The sequence below is a fragment of the Elephas maximus genome, chromosome 27, assembly GCF_024166365.1.
Source record: "Elephas maximus indicus isolate mEleMax1 chromosome 27, mEleMax1 primary haplotype, whole genome shotgun sequence".
Classification (NCBI taxonomy): domain Eukaryota; kingdom Metazoa; phylum Chordata; class Mammalia; order Proboscidea; family Elephantidae; genus Elephas; species Elephas maximus.
Window position 1 is genome coordinate 12,213,872 of NC_064845.1, and position 13,627 is coordinate 12,227,498.

General features: G+C 44.7%; 1 protein-coding gene across 5 annotated transcripts in view; it reads left to right on the forward strand.

Annotated features, from left to right (window-relative positions):
* The first annotated feature begins 7,655 nt into the window (after positions 1-7,655).
* The window catches only part of SLC4A7 (solute carrier family 4 member 7), a 113,982-nt gene continuing 108,010 nt past the window's right edge, over positions 7,656-13,627 (forward strand). The window contains exon 1 of one of the 5 annotated variants that reach the window (XM_049870944.1): positions 7,656-7,959. In XM_049870944.1, the coding sequence (XP_049726901.1) occupies positions 7,900-7,959 (60 nt within the window). In that variant the 5' untranslated portion in view covers positions 7,656-7,899. Of the gene's footprint in view, positions 7,960-8,137; positions 8,886-13,627 lie in introns of those variants that run through there. The other 4 variants (XM_049870942.1, XM_049870943.1, XM_049870941.1 and 1 more) reach the window with 4 other exon arrangements.

Sequence of the window (13,627 nt, forward strand, 5' to 3'; positions counted from 1 at the left end):
TAAGCACATCTCAGTTTGGACTAGCCATGTTTCAAGTGCTCAACAGTCACTATATTGGGTAATCTCCCTGTCTTGGCATTTCTCCATCTTTCACATGGTTATGTCTACAATATAAAACAAACAAACAAACAAAAAACCCTCTGCCATCGAGTCAATTTTGATGCATAGTGACTCTACAGGACAGAGTAGAACTGCCCCACAGGGTTTCCAAGGAGCGCCTGGCAGATTCGAACTTCTGGCCTCTTGGTTAGTGGCTGTAGCACTTAACCGCTACACCACCAGGGTTTCCGTCTACAATATAGCCATGTAATTTTCTTCCTTAATACTCTGTGATGGTGGGTCTGAAATTGCACGTAGAAAGAAGTCCAATCTCCTTAGCACTCAGGCATCCATTCAATATTTTTTTGAATGCTCACTATGTGCCAGGCACTCAGAGATGTTCCCGGTGACAAGATAGATATGGTCCCTGCACTTGAGGAGTTTTCATTTTAACGGGACTGTAAACTGAGAATTCTGGTATATAAGGTCATTCACCTTATGCAGGCTTAAGCCTACTTTTCTCCTACCTCACCGTTTCCCAAACAGATAATAATAACAATAAGCAATATGCTCTGGCTCATAGAGAACTGCTCACCAAAACGATGTTGGCTCCTCAGGAGTTTGCCCAGGGGTTGTAACCAAGGACTTCCTAGCATTACCTGTTGTTGCTAGGTGATGTTCTGTTGGTTCTGACTCATGGCGACCCTGTGTACAACAGAATGAAACACTGTCTGGTTCTGCACCATCCTCACAATTGTTGCTATGTTTGAGCCCATAATTGCCGCCACTGTGTCAATCTATCTTCTTGTGGCTTTTCCTCTTTTTCACTGACCCTCTACTTTACCGAGCATAGTGTCCTTCTCCAGGGACTGGTCCATCCTGATAACATGTCCAAAGTATACAAGACGAAGTCTCGCCATCCTACCTTCCAAGGAGCACTCTACTATCGCTGTACTTTTTCCAAGATAGACTTGTTTGTTCTTTTGTCAGTTCATGGTATATTCAGTATTCTTCACCAACACCATAATTCAAAGGTATCAGTTCTCCTCCAGTCTTCCTTATTCATTGTCCAGCCTTTTGAGGTGATTAAAATGAGGTGGTTAAAAATAATACTGGCTTGGGTCAAATGCACCTTAGTCCACAAAGTGACATCTTTGCTTTTCAACACTTTAAAAAGGTCTTTTGCGGTACATTTGCCCAATGCAACAATATGTCGTTTGATTTCTTGACTGCTGCTTCCATGGACATTGATTGTGAATCCAAGTAAAATGAAATCCTTGACAACTTCAATATTTTCTCTGATTATCTTGATATTACAAATTGGTCCAGTTGTGAGGATTTTTGTTTTCTTTTATGTTGAGGTACAATCCATACTGAAGGCTGTGGTCTTTGATCTTCATCAGTAAGTGCTTCAAGTCCTCTTCCCTTTCAGGAAGCAAGGTTGTGTCATCTGTATAATACAGGTTGTTAATGAGTCTTCCTCCAGTCCTGATGCCATGTTCTTCATACAGTCCAGCTTCTTAGATTATGTGCTCAGTATATGGATTGAATGGAAATCCTGGTGGCGTAGTGGTTAAGAGTTCGGCTGTTAACCAAAAGATTGGCAGTTCGAATCCACCCACCGCTCCTTGGAAACTCTATGGGGCAGTTCTACCCTATCCTATAGGGTTACTATGAGTCAGAATTGACTCGATGGCAATGGGTTTGGTTTGCTTTTTTTGGTATATGCATTGAATAAATATGGTGAAAGGATTTGACCCTGACACATACCTTTCCTGATGTTAAACCACACATTATCCCCTTGTTCTGTTCCAATGACTGCCTCTTGATCTGTGTACAGGTTCTGCGTGAGCACAGTTAAGTGTTCTGGAATTCCCATTCTTCGCAATGTTATCCATATTTTGTTATGACCCACACAGTCAAATGCCTTTGCATAGTCAATAAAACACAGGTAAAGATCTTACTGATATTCTCTGCTTTCAGCCAAGCTCCGTCAGACCTCAGCAATGATATCCCTCATTCCACGTCCTCTTCTGAATCTGGCTTGAATTTCTGGCAATTCCCTGTTGACTTACTGCTGCGACTGTTTTTGAAAGATCTTCAGCAAAATTTCACTTGTGTGTGATATTAATGATATTGTTTGATAATTTCCTTATTCTGTTGGATCACCTTTCTTTGGAATGGCCACAAATATGGATCTCTTCTAGATGGTTGGTCAGGTAGCTGTGTTCTAAATTTCTTGGCATAGATGAGTGAGCACCTCTAGCGTTGCATCGGTTTATTGAAACATGTCAATTGGTATTTCATCAGTTCCTGGAGACTTGTTTTTCACCAATGACTTCAGTGCAGCTTGGACTTCTTTCTTCAGTACAATCATTTCTTTATCATACGCTTCCTCCTGAAATGGTTGAACATTGGCCAGTTCTTTTTGGTACAATGACTGTGTATTCCTTCCATCTTCTTTTGATGCTTCCCGCATCATTCAATATTTTGCCCATAGAATCTTTCAAAACTGCAACATGAGGCTTGAATTTTTTCCTCAGTTCTTTCAGCTTGAGACATGCTGACCATGCTCTTCCCTTTTGGTTTTCCAGCTTCAGGTCTTTGCACACTTCATTGTAATACTTTCCTTTGTCTTCTCAAGCTGCCTTTTGAAATCATCTGTTCAGCTGTTTTACTTCATCATTTCTCCCTTTCACTTTTAGCTACTCTATGTTCCAGAGCACGCTTCAGAGTCTCTTCTGACATTCATCTTGGTCTTTTCTTTCTTTCCTGTTTTTGTAATGGCCTTTTGCTTTCTTCATTTATGATGTCCTTGATGTCATCCCACAACTTGTCTGGTCTTTGGTCATTAGTGTTCAATGTGTCAAATCTATTCTTGAGATGGTGTCCAAATTCAGGTGGGATATTCTCGAGGTCATGTTTTAGCTCTCACAGACTTATTTTCATTTTCTTCAGCTTCAACTTGAATGTGCATATGAGCAGGTCTGTTCCACAGTAGGCCCCTGGCCTTGTTCTGACTGGTGATATTCAGCTTTTCCATCAGGTGAGGTCCATGTGTATTGTTGTCATTTATGTTGTTGAAAAGGTATTTGCAATGAATAAGTCTTTTTTTTTTTTTAATTTTTATTGAGCTTCAAGTGAACGCTTACAAATCAAGTCAGTTTGTCACATATGTGCAATGAATAAGTCTTTGGTCTTGCAGAATTCTATCATTCGATCTCCAGCATCATTTCTATCACAAAAGCCATATTTTCCAACTATGGATCCTTCTTCTTGGTTTCCAACTTTTGCATTCCAATTACCAGTAATTATCAGTGCAACTTGACTGCATGTTTGATCAATTTCAGACTGCAGAAGCTGGTAAAAATCTTTAGTTTCCTCATTTTGGTATTAGTGGTTGGTGTGTAAACTTGAATAAAAGTCATATTAACTGGTCTTCCTTGTAGGCATATGGATATTATCCTATCACTGACAGCATCGTGCCTGAGGAAAGATCTTGAAATGTTCTTTTTCGCTGTGAATGCGATGCCATTCCTTCTCAATTTGTCATTCCCAGCATAGTAGTTCATATGGTTGTTGATCAAAATAGCCAATATCAGTGTATTTCAGCTCATTATGCCTAAGATGTTGATGCTTATGCATTTCATTTTTGATGACTTCTAATTTTCCTGGATTCGTACTTTCTACAGTCCACGTTCCTATTATTAATGGATGTTTGCAGCTGTTTCTTCTTATTTTGAGTCATGCTACATTGGCAAATGAAGGTTCTGAAAGCTCTACCCTATTCACATCATTAAGGTCGACTCTACTTTGAGGAGGCGGCTCTTCCTCAGTCATATTTTGAGTGCCTTCCGACCTAGGGGAAACCCTGGTGACGTAGTGGTTAAGTGCTACAGGTGCTAACCAAAGGGTCGGCAGTTTGAATCCGCCAGGCGCTCCTTGGAAACTCTATGGGGCAGTTCTACTCTGTCCTATAGGGTCGCTATGAGTTGGAATCGACTAGACGGCACTGGGTTTGGTTTTTTTTTTTTGTTTTCCGACCTAGGGGCTCATCTTCTGGCACTGTATCTATGTTTTGCTGCTATTCTTGGGTTTTCAATGGCCAGTTTTTTAAGAAGTAGACTGCCAGTTCCTTCTTCCTAGTCTGTTTAGTCTAGAAGCTCCACTGAAACCTGTTTACCTTGGGTGACCCTGCTGGTATCTGAAGTACCAGTGGCATAGCTTCCAGCATCATGCAAGCCACCATAGTAAGACAAACGGACAGAAGCATGGTGGGTCAATTAGCTGCTGTTCCAGGAGTGCAGGAAGAGTCCTGAATTTGGAATGCAGCCAAACTTGGTTAATTTCAGGTGATACTAGTTTATTGTTCATGATGACTTGGGTTACATTTAAGTTTACATTTACCTTTGTTTAGCAAATGTTTCCATTTTACCACAATTCAAGTGAATGTTTAAAACACTTAAGAGGACAATTTGCCTTTCGATGACACCTTGGAAAACTTTATAGCCATCTCCATTTGCACGAAAACAATTTTAATTACAAATTATCTTCTTTACTCAAGAGAACTGTCACCTCAGGATAAACTTTGGTGGGCCTTGGTGAGGTGGAAATTGAAAGTAATAATGTCTGTAATTCAGACTTTATTGTATTATATTTCTAGCAATCTGGATGAAGTAGGTAGTGGATAAAGTGCATGGCAACACAGAAGTCACTCAAAGAATATTTGTGGACTAAATAAACCACGTTTTTTTTTTTTTTTTTTTTTTCTCTTTTCACATGATGATGAAGAGAAACTCATTGTTGGGTAAGATCTGGTGGGCTTGTATTTTTAAAGAGCTCTTGAAGTTAACTGCTTAGCGCTTTCAACTATGGCACCAAGGATTTGGCTACTACTTTGTTCTTGCTGGAGCCCTGATGGTGTAGTGGTTAAGAGCTTGGCTGCTAACCAAAAGGTCAGCAGTTCAACAACCAGCCACTCCTTGGAAATCCTATGGGGCAGTTGTATTCTGCCTTATAGAGTCTCTATGAGTCGGAATTAGTTCGACGGCAATGGGTTTGGTTGGTTTTTCTTCTTGCCACTACTTTGGCCACATCCCTCAGCTGTCACCCAGGATGGTCTTAGATCTCCTAAAGAGAGAATATTGCACCCCCCCCTTTCTTTGTACATCCATTCAATTAACACACATATTTTTTTGGTTTTCTAGGTTTTGGGGATATAACAGGAAAAAAAAAAACACACACAGACAAAAATCACTGCCCACATGGAGCTTACACGGAGCATAGATTAATCTCTCTCTTTTTCTGGAGACAAAAAATAAACAGAACAGAGATTAAAATATATAAAATTTTAAGGGAATAAGGTGTCCCTGGGAGGTGCAAATGGTTAAGTGCTCCATGAAAGGTTGGTGGTTCGAACCCACCCAGAAGTGCCTTGGAAGACAGGCCTGGTGGTTTGCTTCTGAAAGGTCACAGTCTTGAAAACCCTATGATGCAGTTCTGCTCTGCACACCTGAGGTTGCCATGAGTCAGAACTGTCTTGATGACAACTGACAACAACAGTATAAGGGAATAAATGCTACACAGAAAAATGAAGCAGGGAAAGGTGATAGGGGGTGTTCTGTATATACTAAGTATTGTTTTATTGTAGAGGAGCCTCACTGTAAGAGATCCCAGAAGAAATTCTTCAACATATAAATCATATTCACCTTAGAGAATGATGGTATGGGCACCAGTGCCCTGATGCCTTGAACAGCAGCTTTAGGAGACATTTTTTCCTCAGTTCCCCCCTTTCTCCATATTATATCCTTTTCATTCTTTATCTTCTCTTCTTCTCTCCCTATTGTTGTTCACCTTTCTTTAGTGAGGCAATAGAGTGGTGGAGTAGAAGGAAAGTTTCACTCACGAGGACCTAAAACCAATTATCTCTGTAAGCTTCAGTTTCCGCATCTATAAAATGGGGATAATAAAACGTATTTTATAGTATTCTGAGGATTAGAGATGAAGCATGTTTGCAAAATGTCACAGTCTAATTGTAGGCCTCTTTATTTATTTTTATTTTTTAAATAATTTTTATTGTGCTCTAAGTGAATGTTTACAAATCAAGTCAGTCTGTCACATATAAGCTTATATACACCTTACTCCATACTCCCACTTACTCTCCCCCTAAAGAGTCAGCCCACTCCCTCCATCCAGTCTCTCCTTTGGTGATGATTTTGCCAGTTCTAACCCTCTCTACCCTCCTATCTCCCCTCCAGACAGGAGATGCCAACACAGTCTCAAGTGTCCACCTGATGATACAAGTAGCTCACTCTTCCTCAGCATCTCTCTCCAACCCATTGTCCAGTCCCTTCCATGTTTGATGAGTTGTCTTTGGGAATGGTTCCTGTCCTGAGCCAACAGAAGGTTTGGGGACCATGACCACCGAGATTCCTCTAGTCTCAGTCAGATGTAGGCCTCTTTAAATGGTAGCTATTATTAATAGAATTACATCTGTTTTTATACAAGTACGAGAACAATGTGTGCCAGTGTAAAAGTAACTTTTTGGGAAATCAGAACAAAAGAGGACCGGGACCTAAACCAGGAATTAGTCATGCAGCAACCTTAGCCACCTATTGCTGACAAAGGGCTTCACTAATATCCTATTGGAGAAAGGATGTGAGTGCCAACACATATGAAAAAAAACCATTGCCCTCAATTGATTCCGTCTCATAGCGACTTCATATATGGTATATCATATATATTTTTATAGTTTCCTTCCATAACACAAATTCGGCTCTTCTCAACCTAAACCTTTTCTCTCTATTAAACACCCAAGAGAACCTTGTGACCAATAATGACTATCATCTTGCTATGTGCCAGACACGTTCACGACAGAAATCCATTTAATCCTTCAATGATGCAGCGAGGCAGGTACAACCATCACCCCCATAAAGGATGCTGAAATTTGAGAGGCGCCCCACAGGGTGGACACACGAGTGTGGGAGTCACTGTCATGCCCAGTCGGCGGGGCTAGCATACAAGGGTGCCGGGTCAGGTGTACCCCTTCTTTAACAGGCCCTGAGTCTGGGTTCATGTCTACAGTGCTGAGAGAAAAGAAACTAGCAGCAATCCTAAAGAGCTGTTAGTTCCTTTTGAGGTTCCCTTGAGCGTCCTTGAAAGCGAAAGGAGGCTTCCTTCCCTCCCCTCTTCCCACCTTTCTCTAAAGAACGTGGTTAGGAGTCTGGGGCGATGAATGACCCCCACCCCACTCCCAGACACCAGGGGAACTTCCAACCGGAAAAACGGGTTGGAGGCTCAGCATCGGTCGGTTAAGCTTTTTACAAAGAGGGGCGGGGCCTCCTGCGGAGGAGGCGTGGAAACGCCGACCCCAGCGGGCCGCTGACTGGCTAGGACAGGCGCCCGTCCCGCCTCCTTCCCGCCCCACTCCGGGAGGCCACGGGGCGGGGCCGGCGGGCGCACGGAGCGAGCTCGTGGTGCCAAACTGGCAGGGGGCGTGGCGGGAGGAGGCGGGGCGAGGGGCGTGCCCGGCCGGGCCCGGCGCCGCGCGCGTCACGACCTGCGGCCCCGCCCCCGGGCCCCTACCCGACCGTCTCCTCCTCCCCCGCGCGGTGCCCCGCTCGCTGAGTGCTCGCTCCACGCTCGCCGTGGCCGCGCTGCCGGGGAGAGCCAGCCCGTGGCCGCCGCGCACACACGCCTGCCCCGCGTGTCCCGCGCTCGGCGCCCCGCTCTCCCCACGCGCGCACGCCCTCGCGCCCGGACGCACGTTCGTGCCCCTCGCGCGCCCGGGTCTCGGCGGCGGCGGCGGGCGGAGCGCGCGGGGCAGCACCGTAGCGGCCGCCGCGGGCTGGCGGGCCGGCCATGGAGGCGGATGGGGCCGGCGAGCAGATGAGACCGCTACTCACCCGGGTAACCAGCAGGGTGAGGGCACGGCGGGGCCCCTCGGCGGGGGGCGCGGTAGACAAAGGCAGGGGCGCGGCGGGCGGGAGTCGCGGCTCGGCCACTCTGCGCGGGCCCGGCGCCCCCGGCGCCCCCAGCACCCCCAGGGCCCGGCGCCTCCAGCGCCCCCGGCGCCCCCAGCGCCCTCAGGGCTGGGCGTCCCCAGTGCCCCCAGCGCCCCCAGCGCCCGGGGTCCACAGCGCCCCCAGCGCCCGGCGCCCCCAGCGCCCCCAGGGCCCGGGGCCCCCAGCGCCCCCAGGGCCCGGCGCCTCCATCGCCCCCAGCGCCCGGCGAGCCTCGCAGCCCCTTTGTGTGGCCTCCGGGGAGCGGGGGCGAGGGGCGGTGGCGGAGCCGGGGAGGCCGGAGTGGGGACGGCCCGCAGAGCGCCCGGGCACCCTCGCCACGCCTCGGGCGAGACCCCGGCCCCCCAGCCGGCGCCTGCCGCCTGCGAGCCCGACTATCCCTTCCTTTCTTTGCGCAGCGCTCGCGTCTCTCATCCCCGGCGCTCCCCCAGCCGGGTCCCGGTTCCGGTAGCCTTGGCGCTGGAGCTCCGATGAGCCCCCCCGGAAAACCCATCTTCTTCTCCCTCTGAGGAGGACCGCGGCTCCACCTGTCTTAGCCCCAGGCGGTGGTGAAGAGCTGGTGTGAGCCTTTCCCCTCTTTCCGCTTCTTCTCACCCAGTTCGCGGTGTGCTTTGTTCGGTGAGGTCTCCGGCCGCGTGGACGAGCCGCCCTCTTTCGCGGCCAAGGCCGCCTTTCATGCTGGCTCTGCCTGGTCCGCCGCCTCTTTTGGCGAGAGCCAGCGGAGTATCGTCCAGCCGCAGGCGGAGGAGAAAGAGAAGGGTGTCCCGAGCCTTCTGTGCAGCTCAGCTCCTTCTCTGCATCAGCCTAGCAGAAAACGCGTTCCTGGTGAGCCTGCCTCTGGCTTCACGGTTAGAGGGGAGTGGTGGTGGGCCATCAAAAGGCCAGTGTTCCCATTTGGGGTGATGAATCTGGACGGGTGGCTCATGACCAAGAAACGACTTCCTGCTCTCTTGCCTCTTGTAGAGTACATGTGCCCCTACAGTTATGGTCGTCTTCTCCCTAGTTCATGACTCACAGGGCACAGAGGTGTTAGAAAATTCTGTCCTTCTATTTCTTACTCCGTGACCAGCAGAGGAGGGAAGGTTTCCGTGAAAATTTTCCAGTCTCCACAACTAACAGGAAAATTGCTTCCCATATGTTTTTATTCAAGGCTTTCCCTTAACCACCACCCTCCCCATCTTTTTTTTTTTCTTAAGATTATTTTAAGGCCCTGGCATGTAGTCATTCATTACTTCAGCATGTTCACCTGTAAGTTTTCAAAACAAATGAGGAAAACTAAGTCTCCAGACAGTGAAGTCATTTAGCAGTGGTTATTGAGAAGATGGTTCGCAGCGATGGTAATGGAATACTGCTCAGGAATCTTCTGTAATTCTTGGGGTGGCTTTTGAGTTTTTTTGACTATGCTTTTAGCACTTTACCTGATAGCGTGTCAAATACAGTGTTGGCTGTGCTTAAATGTGCTATTTGCAGATTTTCAGTTCAAAGCTGTCAGGAGCGCCCTAGTTTTCATAAAATTGGGGAGAAACTATGATCACAAATATTAATTGCATGTTTAGCTAGCAGAAGCAGCATATATGATAAGGCCATTGCCCTGCAGAATCATTCATTCATTCATTCATTCATTGTACTAACACTTGTTTAGAACCCGTATTCTGTAGTGGCCAACAAGACAGAACCAGCTCTGCCTTAATAGACCTTAACATTCAAGTGGGGGAGACAAATGTCGAAGGAACTACCAAACAGTGTAAGGAGCCCTGGTGGTGCAGTGGTTAAGAGCTCAGCTGCTAACCAAAAGGTCCATCAGTCACTCCTTGGGAACCATATGGGGTAGTCCTGCTCTGTCCTGTAGGGTCACTATGTGTTGGAATCAACTCGATGGCACCCGGTTTGGTTTTTTGGTTTGGTGGTGAATAGCAGGGGGGCCCTTCCTAAATCTTTGGGAAGATAAGACTGAAAACTTGGCCACAGTAAACATACGGAGATCAGTAATAGAAATCAAATAAAATACAATCACAGTCTAAAAACAGAATGGGAGAACAGTGAAACTGTGGGTTGAAGTAGTAGTGGTGGAGAGCATTAGGGCTTTAAAACGGGAAAGAGAGGAGCCATCGGCACTGACAAAGTTAGATCTTGCCTTACTCACTTTTCCCTGGTAAGTGAAAGTTGTAAAAAGATACCGGTCAGCCATAATTTTTCTCTAACTCGTAGCAGACTTCTTGGATGACCTAAGAAGTAGGATAAAATTAATATTCGTAAAATACTTAAGTTTATAATTATGCAAAGAATTTTGAATAAATGGGTGGCAGCCTAGATGACTGCAACGGAAACCCATCTGTTTCATCATTTAAGTTCTAAGATTTCTTTTGCTCCTGAAATTCTTGCTGATTTTTCACATTTTTCTTGATAATTTCCACTGATCATAGTATGGGGATAGAGAGAGGAAAGTCATTCATCTTACAAACATGCTACTTTTGTTTTGCTTTGTTACAAAAGCTCATCACTGTAGGCCTCACTTCCAGCTGGTTCAGACCCTTATTTTCTGTTGTTGGTTAAATCCAAGTTTTAGTAAATGATCTACTTTTTTTAAGCACTAGGTGATTTAACACACTTCTGTTACCACTGAAGATTTGGGGCTGTTCCATAAATTTTGTTACATAATATCCATGCTAAGAGTATTTGTGACTGATCCAGGCACTGGGGATATAGGCAGACAAGGCAGAGCCTTGCCCGCATTGAGCTTTTATTGGCACATGGAACACAATGGTAGCATTTACAGTTCTACTAATTCCATTGTCAGTGCCAGTTACCTTATTTTTGCAAATAAGGCACGCATATAACGCGTATAGCGCACCTAGGAAAATAACACATAAAGGGTTGCACGGTTGGCAAAAAAACATATAGCACGTGTATTATTTTTGTACAGTATAGTAAAACATTTTCAAGAGTCTGTAAGAAATTTTTTTTTGTAGTTATTAGAATAAGTGAAAGTTATTAACAACCTGGTGGCGTAGTGGTTAAGTGCTGCGCTGCTAACCAAAGGGTCAGCAGTTCGAATCTGCCAGGCGCTCCTCGGAAACTCTATGGGGCAGTTTTACTCTGTCCTATAGGGTCGCTGTGAGTCAGAATCAACTCGACAGCCCTGGGTTCTTGGTGCTAACAACCTGGTGTGAATTTAGCATTGATTGGTAACTGTAAGTAGTATTTGTGGGTCTGTGAATAAACAAAAAGGCTGCTTTTGGGGAACTGTGATTAGCTATTGATAGGTCTAGAAATATAGCATCCCAGGCATATTATAGGGATTTCAGCTACCTTTCTGTTACCTTCTTGCAAACTTTGGGCCACAATCCATGGAGTTATAATAAAGGGAGAGACAGCAGATCTGTCATGTGTCCAAGTGAAAGTTTAGTACAGTTGAGTTGGATTGAAGAATTGTTTTCTCTGTAATTGAGATTGGGAGCTACACAGGTTTTTTTTTCTAAGAGAGCTTAAGGTGTGAAAATTGGAGTATTTAGCTACACTAGACTCCTGTCATTTGAGTAGGTTAAAATCGAAAGCCAAAGTAACCGAGTGTTGGAGGAACCTAGTATGTTATTTTAGTGGTGTGTGCGGAGTTAACCAACATATTCTAACTTTGGTAGATAACTTGTCAACATCCTGTAATGGGTTGTTTTCTTCCTCTTTCCCTCCCCCTCTTTCTTACTGTGAGATTACCACAAGTAATGATCTTAAAGCGGATAGATGGGATCTGCAACTGACAAAAAATGGGTCATTTATATAAAGAAGCATACACATGTAGGGCTAATGTTACAAGTTAATCTTCGACCAGCGTGGCTTTTGATTTATATTTTAGTTTCCTTTACTGAGTATGGATTCTTTTTATAGGTGTCATTTTTATCCGTACAATATTTTCAGTTTTACAACAGCATGTGTCAGTAATAAAGATCAGCGGGTTGTTTTAGGGGAGCCCTGGTTGCGCAGTGGTTAAGTGCTCCGCTGCTAACCAAAAGGTTGGCGGTTCAAACCCACCAGCCTCTCCACAGGAGAAAGAGTGTAGTATGTAATATAATCCATAAAGATTATAGCCTTGGGAACCCTATGGGGATAGTTGTTTGGGTTTTGTTTTGGGTTGTTTATAGATGTAAAAGTGTCACTTATGAGTAACAGAATTCTCGATCCTTGGGCAAAGCAGGTAGCTTCAGCATTCTAGTTTACAATGAAATTGGCCCCAGACAGCGTGGTGTTTTTTGTTGAGTGATGTTTGTTGAATTCTGCAATTTGGGGAGACTTTGAGGCTTACTGTGATTATGAGGATAATAAACCACTAAGGGGCCTATGGCTGGCATAGTGAGTGTTATGGTAGCTTTTCGCAGTGCAGAGGGCTAGCCACTAGAGTAGTACCCAGAAACAAAAACTTAAAAAAAAAAAAAAAACCCAAACCTGTTGCCGAGGAGTCGATTCCAACTCCTAGCGACTCTATAGGACAGAGTAGAACTGCCCCAGTGGGTTTCCGAGCTGGTGGATTTGAACTGCTGACCTTTTTTGATTAGCAGCAGAGCTCTTAACCACTGTACCACCAGGGCTCATTTTTAAATGACTGCCTTACTTCGAGCATGACCTTTTTTTTTCCTTCAGTACTTGATTTAGGACGTAGCGTGGTTTGTGATAGATGGACGTTTTATCTGGAGCAGATCTGCCAGCCCGTACAGGGTCTAGTGTGGCTGTTTTAAACAAAATTTCAGATTTCCGCCAAAGAGAATGTTTTAAACTTAAGCCATAGTTTGGATTTTATTAAGTTTATTTGAGCAGTTTTTTTTTTTTTTTAATTTTTGGGGGGGACAGTATCAAAAGGAAGGGTAAAGCAGAAACCTCCTTTCATAATAGAAAAGATACTGTAATGTTTTAAAGATTCTTTGTATATCTTTTCTTTGGCGGGGAATCTAATGTGGACAAGCCATTTGATTCTCCCTGTGACGTCACAACTCTCTTTGGGCTCTAGGATCGTATTGCTTCTTTCCCCAGATTGTCCAGTTTGGAGAAGCTGCTGTATGGTATATCATCTCTGATTGGGAACTTGAGACATGGATGTTATCTTTGAAAACTGATCCGTCCTTGGAAGATCCCTGTACTCTATTATAGAAGGGAGGGTGGAATGGTTTCTCAGAAGAGTATGAAAGGAAAATATGTTTTTCTTTTTCTCTCATAATTTGACCTAAGGCATGATTAACATTTTAATCTTTTGTGTTTGTTGTGTGTTCTTTTGTGTACAGAATGTTTTCAGCTTCATACTATTATTCTTCTAGAAAAATACTGAAAATACTTAGACAAAAATCTTCTTACTTTATAAACTAATACTTTCAACAAAAATAGGAGGAAAGCGAATTTATGTATCGCAGACTCTTCCCGTTGAGTTCCATGGTGGGACTGGAGACATTTCTGCTAAAAATAGCCCCTTAAGAAACAGTCAAATTCCAACCAACGTCAGGGAACGATTTGTGTATAAACTATTGAATGGGAAACTAATTTGCTCTGTAGACCTTCACCTAAAGCGAATTAAAACAAAACAAAAA